Source organism: Colias eurytheme, chromosome 14, assembly GCF_061535395.1.
Source record: "Colias eurytheme isolate Ceu_HAF_F1 chromosome 14, ilColEury1 Martin Lab GWU primary, whole genome shotgun sequence".
In the NCBI taxonomy this organism is placed as follows: domain Eukaryota; kingdom Metazoa; phylum Arthropoda; class Insecta; order Lepidoptera; family Pieridae; genus Colias; species Colias eurytheme.
Window position 1 is genome coordinate 4,886,051 of NC_142993.1, and position 14,483 is coordinate 4,900,533.

The following is a 14,483-nucleotide window of genomic DNA, read 5'->3' on the forward strand; positions in this document are numbered from 1 at the left end:
AAATGCCTTGGAGAGGTCACAAAATATCCCCAAAGCATTTTTTGAGTTTTCCCATGCCTTATATATATGTGTTAGTAGTGCAACTCCAGCATCTGTGGTTGAGCGCCCCTTTGTGAAACCAAACTGTTTGGTGTGCAGCAAATTATTAGAAGCAAAGTGACTAGTCAATTGGTTTAATATTAACTTTTCGAATACCTTACTTAATGTTGGTAAAATCGAGATAGGTCTATAGTTGTTACAGTCTTCTTGATCGCCTTTCTTAAATAGAGGTATAACTTTACTAAGCTTTAGTAAATTAGGAAATGTACCATAGTCACAACACTTATTAAATATGAAAGCTAAATTTTTTGCAATATTTTCTATTATATTATTAACTAAATTTACGGACATTCCCCAAAGATCACAAGTGTTTTTTAAATTAAGTGTCTTAAATGCTGTAACAATATCATTAGCAGTTACGTGACGCAATTGAAATAATGTACTGCACCCCGCAACATGGTCCCTCAAAAAGGTCTCTGCAAGTACTGAAGACGAGTTTAAATTATTAGTAATGCTAGCAGGGACACTACTAAAGAAATCTTCAAAAGCAAGCGCAACATCAGCATTTTTGTCAATAACCATGCCATTATGTACAAGTTTTATGGTATTACTTGATTTGCTTTTACCCATTTCACCATTAATAATAGACCAAACTGTTTTAACTTTATTATCCGAGTCGCGTATTTTATCTCTGATATACAAACGCTTCGCAGTAAAACAAACAATTTTAAAAGTTTTTGAGTAATTTCTAACATATCTAAGAAAAGATGGGTCTTTATTATATTGCTTCATACCATATAACTCATAAAGAACGATCCTACACCTATGTATGCTAGGTGTCGCCCATTTACTAAATGGTAAATCCTTGGTAATATTTAAAGATTTAACTTTAAATATTTTTTCAAATTCATTATGAACTAAATTAAAAAGATTTTTAAACATTTCACAAGGATTATTATGACAGGATTGATCATTCAGTACGGGCAGGTTTTTATTAATATTATCTCTAAATTTATTAATGCCTTTTTTAGTTATAGGCCTAACATTAATTCTTTTAAATTCAGGTAAGCAATCCCATTCAAAAACTACTTTCTGGCCACAGTGATCCGAAGTGAGTGTATTGAGAATATTTTTCTCTAAACAGATGCAGTCGCAGTATATATTATCAATACAGGTTGCAGAAGTAGGTGTAATTCGTGTGGGTTCATTAAAAAGTTTATACAGATTAAATGACTGAAACAAATTAACAATTCGTGTTGCCGTTTGTGTTTGTAAAAGTATATCAATATTAAAATCACCACATACTATAACTTTTTTTTTACTCCTACTTAAACGCTTTAATATTTCTTCCATGACAAGTCAAGTCAATTTTATAATGTGTATCTGTTAATACTTACGAAAATAAACATAATTTTATTTTATTTTTATTTTATTTTATAAAAAATTATAAGCAGTTTTGATCTACATTATCATTATAACGATATTTTCACATGGCATACTGGTAATGAATATACAAATAGGTATAGGTATGTGTAAATAATATTATGTAATTACCTGTATAATAGTAATTTGTATAATTGTATATTATACATGTAAGTATGTACCTACATAATATTAAGTGGATATCTCATTATTAAGTACAGTATTGTCCACTTATGTAATGTGAGTAATGATGTTGAGGACAAAATAAAAAATAAGCAGTATCAAGATCGTTCAGTCCATTTTCCCTAGGGTTGCACACTCAAAATTTTGATTTCCCTCATTGCCATCAGATTCTGGTTTACCTATAGTAAATTATTTTATGAAAAATAAGGTCATAAAGAAGTTTCACTTCTTACGTGTGTACACTTAGTACACGCACACATTTTTTATTTTAGACGCTGTGCCTCCGCGCCGGCGCCGTTGGCGCCGCACGTAGGTATGGGACTTCTTTCATGAAGATCCAACGAATCAAGTTAATCTGCATCCGCGCAGCTCCCCTGTATATAATATGTTCTGTGCCGCACAGTCATGTCGATGGATGACCTTATCTATGGTATTATTAATCTGTGGACTGTTGTCAAAATAATAAACATTTGGCATTTATTGAAATAAAATAAAAATTACTTTTGAAAATAGTTTAAATTATACTGTATAATACAAAGATATAAGAATAAAACAAATAAGATCTTTTAATTTTTAACAATGACCGATGAGTATTCTGCGGTTAAACGTGGCAAATTGGTTTTAAAAGGAGATAAACCAAAGTAAGTTTATTTTATTTTCAAATCTTATACCTAGCCATTATTATTGATATTCTTAATATCTTTGGCCTATATTATTCAACTACATGCCATAAACTCTGCTTTGCTTGTATGGAGGGGAGTCATGATACCTAGGTAGCCTAGGTTAGCTTCGTTCAAAAGCAGTCTATTTAAACTTTTAGAATAGTATTCTGTATTAATCATTTTACTAATCACATTTATTTTTAGAGCAAAGAAACGTAAACACAAAAATAAGGATAAAAGTGAAGATTCAAAAATAGATGAAGACTGTGTAAAACATGGTAATTGGTGGAAAGTGGAAAAAATAGAGGACGTAACTGGACCTATATCAATAGAATTTGGAAAGAACTCGTATATATCAGCTCTTGATAATGGTTTATTTACATTAGGCGCTCCACATAACGAAGGGGAGGGTCCATCCCCTGAGGAAATTTTTACAGCATTTCCAGCTGGTGATAATAAATTTGCACTAAAATCTGGTTACGGGAAATATGTTGGTGTGTCCAAGAACTGTGTGGTCACTGGAAGATCTGATGCTGTTGGCCCTATGGAACAGTGGGAACCAGTATGGCAAGATGGTACCCAATTATATTTTTCTATTTTAAATCTTTTATGATGGATAAAATGCTATTATTAAAATTACAATTTAAGCATTGTTTTAACTTTAACAAATTATCATATTATGTAAATAAATTGTAATATTCAACAAGCATTAATTTACAGGTAAAACAGCAATATTGAGTTCAATAAATAAGTTCATGTCTGTAAACCCTGAAGACGATTCAGTAGTGACCAACAGTGGCACAGCAGGGGAACATGAGTTTTGTAATATTCGCTCTAACAGGAGTCGGGAGGTGCAGAAAGTTGTCGTCCCTGAGGAGGAAGGTGACTTGGCTGAAGTTGAAGTTAATTATGTGTAAGTGCTTTTGATAAAATTCATAATAGTTAATAGGAGTCATTTTCCTTGACAATGTTGTGTATTGAACGCATGTTTTCTTATTATCTATATATTTTTTTATGTTTGCCCTTTATTGCACTGTATCTAAGGCAAAAAGTAAAGATGGAAAATGAATTTCCAAGCTATCAGAATAATCAGAATACTGAAGAAATATTTCTTTTTTTTCAGTAAGAAGTTTTAGAAATTCCAAGACAAGAAATTACGCGTAAATGAATCTGGTGTTATTGAGTTGAAGAGAGCTAAAGTGGATGGAAATTTACATGAAACATTATTAGATCGGCGAAGTAAAATGAAAGCCGACAGATATTGTAAATAATAATTATTTATATGTATAGTGTCAAGGGATATAAATAAATCATTGATTTAATAATTTGTTTTCATTTTGCGGCTTTGAACATGTAGACAAGCTTTATTTATTCTTAATTGTTTTTGTGTATTTCTAATATCTGGATGCATGGATGTATGTAATGGTAATTAATATACTAAACAGTTTATGATAAATTTTTAAAATAATATGTAGTATAGGTATATTAAGAAGAGCTGGAACGTCAACACATTTACACATTGCACAAGTTAGGCCGGGAGATACTGACACAAAATTTCGGGTCATTTGTAACAGGATGGCGGTCTAGAGGGGTCTTAGTACGCAATGACAAAAAGAAAAATGATGGTCAGAACGCTGGTACCGGCGGACTAGTCGCGTGGGCGTTAGTCACACTCGTCGGATAAATAGCGAAAGTCCAACGATTTGTAACACAAAATTTTAGAATTTACCGATAGCCCTTAAAAAAGATGTAGGCGGTAGTGTCATGCCATACAGTTACGATGTGACTTACAGTCCGCCATACCGACGTGAATGCGTTGATTTAAAAAAAACAATTCAACCATTTGTACCGGGCTCACTTTTGCACAGGTAACCATCGTCGTGCAGCCATTTACTAAAATCGCCATGCCATACTTTTCGGACGATTCCAAATGGTCGACATACCGCGGAAAATCTGCAAATTTTTGAATTTTTTTTTCTCGCCAAACGATTTGTACCACCCTACATTTTTTTTTCAACAACTCCTGAATGATTATAAATAGAAGTGTGATAATGCCATACCTGTGGGAGGTGGCGAATGTGTATAAGATTTTTTTTCTTATTGTAAGATTTTATTCGTAGTTTGAACGATTTGTAGCAGTATGGCACTAATTTTTCCCTCTAAAAAAGTAAAAGTATGGCAAATATAATAATGGTCACGTTGCATCATATACTTTCCAAAAATGCCCTACTGGTACAAATCGCCAATTCTTTTCATTTTTTTTTACGTCTTGGCTTAAGTCTTTCAATCATCCGCCCCATGTTTGCAATCTGCGATATTTTTTTCTAGGTAGAATTGTATACAAACAAACAGAATATAATGATCCCATACTGTAAAAAATTATTTTACGTATTGTACAGTCGTATTTTTGAAACGTGACGAATAAATTAATTTTCAAGTATGGCAGCACTTTTTCCCCCTACTAGAAGTATGGGAAATATAATAATGGTCACATTTTATCAAATACTCTCCAAAAATCCAAATGCAATACTGGTACAAATTGTTTGGCGAAAAAAAATTTTTATTGCAGATTTTCGGCGGTATGGTGGCCATTTGGAATCGTCCGAAAAGTATGGCATGGTGATTTTCGTAAATGTCTGCACGATGATGATTACCTGTGCAAAAGTTAGCCTGGTACAAATGTTGGAATTGTTTTTTTTTTAATCAACGCATCGCGTCGGTATGGGGGGCTGTAAGTTACACCGGAAAAGTATGGCATGACACTACCGCCTACATCTTTTTTATGGGCTATCGGTGAATTCTAAAATTTTTGTGTTACAAATTGTTTGACTTTCGCTATTTATCCGACGAGTTCGACTAACGCCCACGCGACTAGTCCGCCGGTACCAGCGTTCTGAGTTCTGACCATCATTTTCTTTTAGTCATTGCGTAATAAGACCTCTGTAGAACCGCCATTCTGTTACAAATGACCCGAAATTTTGTGTCAGTATCTCCCGGCCTATGTATGTGTCATATTTTGCAATTGTTTATAAATACAGGATGATGTAATTGGTGTAGTACGAATATCTAAAAATCTATGAAGAATTTTGTGATACAGTAAATGGAAGAATTATAGACTATTTTACAGTATTTAATAAAATCATTTAATTTTTTGTTCATTTTCATTAGAAATGTCAATTTTTCTCACCAAGGTGGAAATTTGGATGATAAGGATCTTGTTAGAAAAATATAAATTTTGACTAAAATCGGCATTTTTTTTTTCAAAAATCAAATTACTAATAATTAATAATCAGAGTTATCACATTATTAAAAAAAATAAGCCAAACTATACACAATTTTTACCTACTTGATGCAATCCTCAAAGATCATGGACATAGTGTATTGCGCCTTCCCCCATACCATCCAGAACTCAACCCAATAGAGTTACTATGGGGCATAATTAAAGGGAAAGTAGCATCACAAAATGTGAACTTTAACTTGAAAACTGTGGAAGAATTATTTAGGAAGGAAGCAAATGCTATTAGTCTGGATATATGTTTAGTGACGTTTGGAGAAAGACGCGAGACGGAGAACATGAGGAAAAATATATTCAATTAGAACCAAAAGTAGATAATAATTACACTGACTCATTTATAATAACATTAAGAAATTCCGACAACGAAACATCGAGTTCTTCGAGCGATGAAAGTTACAGTGAAGTAGAAGATTACGATTATGATTAAATAGATTCTTCTTCTTCTCTATAGATACTGCTTTCTGAATTGGTGGTAATTGTTAAAACTGTTAAACTGTTATGACGATTCAAAAGTGCTTTAGAAGAAGTCTAATTGTATAAATGTTTGAGTTTGAGTTTAAAACCAATAGTGTGAAAATTATACAATAAACATGTAACACATATTTGTTAGCGCGTATTGGTAGGTATTACGTACTTACTACAAATATAATATTTCTTAGATATCTTTACTCGACCAAAGTCAGGAATTTAATTATTATTTGATAATTGAATGATTATTAATACTTTTATCCAATTGATTATTATTAGAATAAATAATTAACTTCATCAATTGATTTATTTTAAATTATAATTTTACAGGTAAATTATGAGAGCTTTCATAAGTAATTATATTTGCATATATATATATCTACAACGCACCCATTTTACAATTCAAGTCTAAAATGAAACTAGAGTCGCATTTATTTTTGAACATACTGTAAGTGAAATTGCATAAGTGTGAGTACTGTGAACATGCCAGCTTTCCCTAATTTACCTATAATATGCATGTAAGTATTATAATAAAAATAAAGTGAACAATATCAAATAATATCTAGGCATTGACATTTTATAGATCTTAATTATAATTATATGCTGAGCGCGCAACTTATTTTGCCCCCGAAAGGAAAATTGCTGCTTTATCCTATTTTAGCAACATTTTTCAAGGGGTCTCCATTCCTTTCAGTTATATCCCGATTCGATATATCCTTTATTTTCCTCCAGAAATAAATTATCCAAATTTCAATATAAAAATAGTAATTTTAATTTGAACCAGTAGCTATATTTTTCAACGGGATACGAGAAGGAACACGATAATACAGTACGTTAACCCACTGTACACTGTCATTAATTGTATTAATAAATGTCGCCATAAGATTGTAAGAACTGTTAGATTATAATCTTACTTCCGATCTAAGCTTCTGAGATTTCAAATTGTCTTATCTAATGGTGTTTACAATTTCTGGTGTCATCCATACTAATATTATAAATGCGAAAGTAACTCTGTCTGTCTGTCTGTTTCTCAATCACGCCTTAACTACTGAACCAATTTGCATGAAATTTGGTATAGAGATATTTTGATACCCGAGAAAGGACATAGGATAGGTTTTATCCCGGAAATCCTACGGGAATGGGTTTTTCTTTGAAAACGCGGGCGAAGCCTACAAAATATATTTATGTTAAATTTTACAAAACTTTGTTCAGATCTAAAAGGATATTTTGGACTAAGGAAAACAAAACATGAAAATAATTTTCAAATGATTTATTTCTCCTGAATGACAATCGGTATGGGGGCCTAAAACATTTTAGATTAAATTTTGATACACCGTTACGATAGAGACTGTTACTTTGTATTTTCCACAGAGAATTTGAATATACTACCTACATGCTTATACAAAACCATATCTACACCTAAACCTAGGATTAGACTAGACATCTAGTCCATTGGAACTTGTTTCAGAGCATTCGCCTTCAGTCACGATACCCATTTATATTCAATCACATAGTTAATTTAAAACAATATATGAGTTTTGGCTTGCCCTGATACTGATCAGCAAATGCCAATATTTTTTTTAAATAAACAGTATAAACGGGTATCTTGACTACTTAAATACAAAAAATGCAAATAAGTCTCTGAAATTAAAGCAAATTCGAAAGCATTTTCAGTCGATTTCAACATATTCAAATTCTTCAACACTACTACTTGCCATTATTTATTCATACAAATATAAGAAATGTATTTCATGAAAACAATTTCAGAATGTTTAATTATTAAATACATGCACTTTTTTGCACTATGACCAATTCTAGATAACAATAAAGAAGTTGTCAAATAGCAGATTACAGATACAACAACAATTTTATATCTGATTAAAGGCTAATGTGCGATTCAGTTAAATATTTTAAACATTCTGTAATCATTCAGGTAAAAATGATTATATTTGACATGATGAGACTTGGCAGTAGTACTTGGCCATAAATGGTACCTACATGCATTTGATTAAATAAATATTGTGATCGTTTACAATATGAAAACATACAAGAAGTATAAACTATAATGAAAATGAATTGTACTATACAAAATTAAATGGCCCATACATTATTATAAATCAATGACCTAAATTTTAAAACTTAAAAACGATAATATTCATAATTTTAAAATAATGTTAATTACATGTAACAAACAAATATGAATGCTTGCAATCACATAACTAGTTCATATGCAATTTACTACACTTTAATTGGACCAAAATTAGAAGTTAATTAAATGTCCTACTTTACAGGATTTAATAAAAAACACAATTTAAAATGTTCCAATGTTATTAATATAATAAAATTATTTACTATGTTTTGCTGAACATTAACAAATCTTGTACTATTTCAAAAATAACGATGGATCGGTGGGCGTTAATAATAAATTAGCTAATACGAATGTGTCAATGAGTTGCGGGAGTATTAAGAAATGCGTGCATGAAAGAAAGAAAAGAAACAGACATATAATAGTTACATACTAAGAGAATTAGGACTGTGATTCTAGAAAGAAAATCGTCATAATTGGAAAATAATGCTTAAATAAAAATTTATTAGTCAATTGATTTAGAATAAAGTAAAGCAGTCTTCAAATAAATTTACACCTAAGCTTTTAATTTAGCACAGCTGTTGTTGAAATTCAAATCTATTGAATATATTTATAATTTATATACATCATGACATTTAAAATGAATAAATATACAAATGACCGACAAATAATCACAGTTCCAATTCTTCGATTGTGACAGTGTATGGATGGATGTATAAATCATAATATACATAGATATAACTAATAATATACATGACACTTAAAATTATTACAAAGCAGGCCCACACTGAATCATCCAAGAGTGAGCACTGCCTCTTCCTGGAAATAAAGAATAAAATTAATATAATCTTAAAACAGTTCCATAGTTTACAAAAATAATACATAATATATACTATAGATATTTTACTTCAATCCACACTAATATTATAAATGCGAAAGTAACTCTGTCTGTCTGTTACTCAATCACGCCTAAACTACTGAACCAATTTGCATGAAATTTGGTATGGAGATATTTTGATACCCGAGAAAGGACATAGGCTACCTTTTATTGCGAAATTTGTACCACGGGCGAAGCCGGAGCGGACCACTAGTATAATATATTTTTGAAAGTCCTCTAATAAATAAGTAATAATATTATCGTAAATATTCAACCATATTGGTTTGTGATGAAACCAACCTGTCTCGGTAGAGTCTCAGCTGGCATGCATGGCTGAATCTCCGCGCTCTGCTCTTAGCCATTCCACAAATTCATCCAACATTACTGGCCCTAGTAAAAAAACAAACTTAAAAAAAAATGTGTGCGTGTACTAGTACACACGTAAGAAGTGAAACTTCTTTATCACCTTATTTTTCAAAAAATAATTTACTATATGCAACTTTACAGAAATAAGTCAATCACGCGTGGTAGGAATAAGAACAAGATGGCGCGTAACGGAAAAATGTTACTCTAAATTTTTTTCCAACCCCGATATAGAAGTTTCACTTCAAAAATTACAGTATATAAACCCACTTCATAAATATGAACATTCTGTTGTGTATTATTAACTACTGAACCATAGAAAAAAACAAACAGACCAACAGCAATGTTTCATTTGTAGGGTCCCATTTTACCCTTTTAGTATGGAACCTTAAAATACTGATAAGGTATAACTTAATTTTTATTATATCCCACTGAAAGCTCAAATAAACGTTTTAATGTAATATCATCACTCTACAATATAATTTTTTGCTATTTATTTCCACAAACAAACAAACAGAAAAATAATTCTTATATTTCAAACTAAATACAAATAAAGTACTAAAGTTGTTAAAAAATACACGTATTTCTATACCCTACTCTAAAGGTCATTAGTTATTATAAAAAAAATTGGTTGTTTGTAAAGTAAGTTTACGATCGAGATGTTTACGTGATAACGTGTTATTGGTGGCAGCGCTCGAGATGAGACGGGAGATCGGTCCGTCTCTCTCTCTCGTTATACCTGCGATCGCGCTCGTGAGGTTTTGGTGTGACACAAGTATCTGAACATGTCTCCCGACTAAAACGATTTTAAAAACGTTATCACGTCAATACACGTATTTCGATACCCTACCCTAAAAGTCATCCATACTAATATTATAAATGCGAAAGTAACTCTGTCTGTCTGTCTGTCTGTTACTCAATCACGCCTTAACTACTGAACCAATTTGCATGAAATTTGGTATAGAGATATTTTGATACCCGAGAAAGGACATAGGATAGGTTTTATCCCGGAAATCCTACGGGAACGGGTTTTTCTTTGAAAACGCGGGCGAAGCCGCGGGCGGAAAGCTAGTTAGTTATAAAAAAAAAACTCACAAGCTCCATCCGCGTCATACGCCGTGAGCTGCGCGTCAACAGTGCGGCTGAACTCCAGTATATTGCACCATTGGTCTCTATTGACGACGCGGTAACGTCGCTCGTTGGCTAGAAAGTTCGACAGCGGTATTCTGAGCGGCCAGCGAGGGAGGAGTACACCGAGCAACGCTCTCGCCGTTCCCGTGTCTAGTGAGCGCTGGTCTTTATCCTGAGGGATGTTGGTATGCATGGGGTATGAATGAATGAATGAAATACTCTTTATTGTACATATACAGTAATAAATTTGATACATAGTTAAGATAGCTTATAATAGAGATGTACAAAGAGCGGTTTTATCGCTCGTGAGCGATTTCTTCCAAGCAACTCGATGTAGATATAGATATAGTGAACAAGAATTAAAGGGGTAATTGTTATTTGATAAAAAATTATTATTATATTATACATATAACAGTAATTAGCTGTTTACTTGAGAAAAAAAACATTTTTTAAAGAAATTTTTATAATGGCTATATTTATGCAAGTTAATTTTTATTATAATCAGTAATCACAAACAGTGAATAATTTCTACATCATGAAATATGCCACAGGAGAAAGTTTTACATGTTAGTTCAATTTATTTCATATTTTATAGGTAAAAGGGTTTTAAAATTTAATTTGTTTTATATGTTAGGGCGGGGACACACGATGCGTTGCGGCGGCGGTGCGGCGCCGGAGCGGTGTCGCTGCGTCGTCTTACATAGAAATATCTGTGGCATGTCACACGATGCGCTCCGGCGCCGCACCGGACTTGTAACCACCAAGACGAGGCGGGGAGGGGTGAATGCGGTGCGACGTCGGAGCGGCACCGCTCAGTTGTTTTGCATCACAAGGAAGGACACGCTGTGCAACGCTGCTACGATGCCGCTGCGACATAACAACGTTACCGCGCCGCACCACTCGTGTGCCCACACACGGTGAAATCTTTGCGGTGCGGCGCCGCAACGCATCGTGTGCCCCCGCTGTTAGGTCAGCCAAGAAACTGTATTATCAACAGTGTGCATTTAAATATGAACCACAATAGAATGGCATCTTAGTAATCACATTTATTAAAAAGAAAAAATATAACTCACCCTAGCAAAATCATATGAATATCTATAAATAGCCTTAAACATATATGGATCATTGAGTAAACTGCGCAGGTATTCTAATTTAGACTGCAATTTGTGTACACTGTCACATTGTAGCTCCGTTAAACCTGTTTGAGAATAAAAGTTTTAAATTAATATTGCTATGACCTCATGTCTCAAAGAAATAAAATAAAAATTAGGTAGGTTATAATTTGGTAAAATATTTAAAACATCAGTTACCTTTTAACCATTCTTCTTGTGTAAAATATCCCATTTGTTTAGCCCCCATTTTATAGGCAATGACCAGCATTACTACATTTTCTGGATCTACTCCTAAGTCTTCACAAAATTTTTCCATACCTTCAGGACCTAAGGTAAAAAAAAAATTAATTATATTGCCTTAAATATTGTAATTTTTATACAACCAACCATATTTACTGTACCTTTTTAAATATGTGAATGAAATACATTTTAGATTTATGTATGAAAGAATAATACTCAGCATTCATTATGTTAAATACTAACCTAAAACATCCGGCTCTGAAACCGTTGTGTATTCTTTAAACCATGCTAAACATTTCTTTGCACTAAAACTAGTGTCTTCTGATTTGGAATGTCTTCTCGAACTGGAAGAAAATAAAATTAATAGATATATACAATTATCTTTAAAGTAAGTCCCCAAACAATCTAACATTAATCGCAACTAGTTTAGCTTATTCAGATAATCTTCTCTTTACAATCAAAATGTACATATTTAAGAATTTTATTGCTTTATTTTTTAAATAACAGCCACCACCATCTACGATGAACAAAGCACAGTTAATTACATTTAAAACAATTAGCCTTGCTATTAATAAACACTTAGAGCTATTACGCACTGTCGACCAGTCGCTGGCGACTCAGTCGCCGGCGACTGTGACTTACTATAGTTTAAATAGGGGCTTGCGCACTTAGTCGTCAGTCGTCCAGGAGTAAGTCCAGTCGCGGCGACTGGTCGACAGTGCGTAATAGATCTTAAAAATTGGTTACAAGTAAGTTTAAACCTCAAATTATAGAAAACATCATTCAGCCTTCTGAGATAGTTCAGAAGGCAGAGCAATATTGTATTGTTATATTTGAAGTTGCTAATGAATTTTATTTTATTTTATTTTTTATCATTATAAAAGTGTAAATGTTGATAGAAGGCACATTTCACCTAGTATTTCTTGATCTCTTGTGATGATGGTGGTCTTCGAGGGCTGTGGTGCCAGGCAGCAGGTCTGCCGCTGCACCACGCGTGCGTTTGCTGCATCGCGGCATTGCTCTACCACCCTGGAATATGTAAACATATAGTGTCTAAATTATTATATTTTAAATGAATAATCCTGAACCAATTTGCATGAAATTTGGTATGAAGATATTTTGCTACCCGAGAAAGGACATAGGCTACCTTTTATTGCGAAATATGTACCACGGGCGAAGCCGGGGCGGACCACTAGTAATACATAATTCATAATAATAAATCATTTTTAATGTATATTCAAGTGTATAAAAGCGCAATTTAGATTTATTGTTAATGTTTTGTTTTACTTTAAATAAGTTGTCATTTTGTTTAGGATATAAACAAAAGCAAATTCATCATACAAGAAACTAAATGGAAGCTGTATTGGTTTAGTAAATCATATAGATGCATGTATTTGAATGGTGTAAAATGTAAATAATGACATGGACAAACTTAATGACAAATGTTTGTTTAAACTACACATTTTTATCCTCAAAGACATTAAAAGTATAGATAAGAGTGTAAATATATAATAATGTAAATATAAACTATACACTAAGGTATTTAAAAACGTTATATGAACGAAATAAGTTAAGTAGATAGACAATTTCAACAGTGGATACAATCTTATTACTTTTGTATAATATTACATATTATGAGACTAGTACTTACAACCACAAATAGTTCATCTATATTTAACAACAATTTAAATGCCTGAATATTGACACCCACGCAAGTAAAGTCGAAGAACAACATAAGTATTGAATACTAAGCAGGAATTCGAACATTTTAAAAGTACTCAAAACACTCAATACAGATCGATTGCTGGAAGAATTATTAGCAAATAAGAAGCTTACGTACAATCGGTGGTAGATTTGTCAAGAAATTAGGGAACTTGAACGGATTTTCGTCTCCTATTTTGCGAATTTGCGGAGACAGCTTGACGAAAAAATGTCCTCTTGACAGGTCGATAATAACCTGAAATAAAAAAATCAATGTGCTTATAATGATATATAGAGCAATGAAATGAACGTCAGTACTGTGAAGATATTTGGCTTTGTATTATACCTTAAAAAATAAAGAATAACAACACAAGGAACAAATAAACGACTTGATTTGTTCTAAATATTATTAACTTATTGTATGTATTATACCAACGTAATGGGTATCTATCTGATAATATTTAAAGTATACAATAATAGAAGTTTCTTTTTAATAATTCAATTGAACATAAAACATATTGATCTAAGTAAATAATAGTAATAATAAAAAAATTAAAGTGCAAACACAGCGGCAGAGAAATGGAAAACTCAAATTCGATGCAACTTTTTTTCAAACCACAGATTATAATATAGATTTACATTTAACACAGACCTTAGACACAGACATTTAACTTCTTAAATCACAGATAGAAAAAGAATTTTTAGGGTTACCATATATTTTTTAATATATTTCCAATGCAAAACTCGTTCAACTTTTTATGACGTAAAAACCTTTTAATAAACTAATGAGTGCTGTGAATGAGTGGGTAATATTTAATATGTACTTTATAAATATTCTATATTTTATATACAAGGTTACTTGTAAAACACCAGCAACCTCACAGGGCTAGATACCCGTGGCCCT

General features: G+C 32.3%; 2 protein-coding genes across 3 annotated transcripts; one reads left to right on the plus strand and one right to left on the minus strand.

The window, feature by feature from the left end:
* Window positions 1–2,092: 2,092 nt before the first annotated feature.
* On the plus strand, window positions 2,093–3,631 carry FRG1 (FSHD region gene 1). The gene is made up of 4 exons (XM_090109450.1): window positions 2,093–2,285; window positions 2,511–2,881; window positions 3,027–3,219; window positions 3,430–3,631. Exons 1-4 carry the CDS (start codon window positions 2,224–2,226, stop codon window positions 3,440–3,442), a joined length of 639 nt encoding a protein of 212 aa, XP_089965576.1. The 5' UTR covers window positions 2,093–2,223; the 3' UTR covers window positions 3,443–3,631.
* Window positions 3,632–8,171: 4,540 nt separating this feature from the next.
* SCCRO4 (DCN1-like protein SCCRO4) lies at window positions 8,172–14,192 on the minus strand. 2 transcript variants are annotated; one of them, XM_090109481.1, is made up of 9 exons: window positions 13,926–14,192; window positions 13,719–13,835; window positions 12,792–12,907; window positions 12,122–12,222; window positions 11,837–11,965; window positions 11,600–11,724; window positions 10,491–10,698; window positions 9,333–9,422; window positions 8,172–8,974 (listed from the first exon to the last, which is right to left on the minus strand). In XM_090109481.1, exons 3-8 carry the CDS (start codon window positions 12,893–12,895, stop codon window positions 9,349–9,351), a joined length of 741 nt encoding a protein of 246 aa, XP_089965607.1. In that variant the 5' UTR covers window positions 12,896–12,907; window positions 13,719–13,835; window positions 13,926–14,192; the 3' UTR covers window positions 8,172–8,974; window positions 9,333–9,348. The 2 variants fall into 2 exon arrangements, with proteins under 2 accessions (XP_089965607.1, XP_089965608.1); XM_090109482.1 differs by having other exon boundaries at window positions 13,715–13,835.
* Window positions 14,193–14,483: the final 291 nt, after the last annotated feature.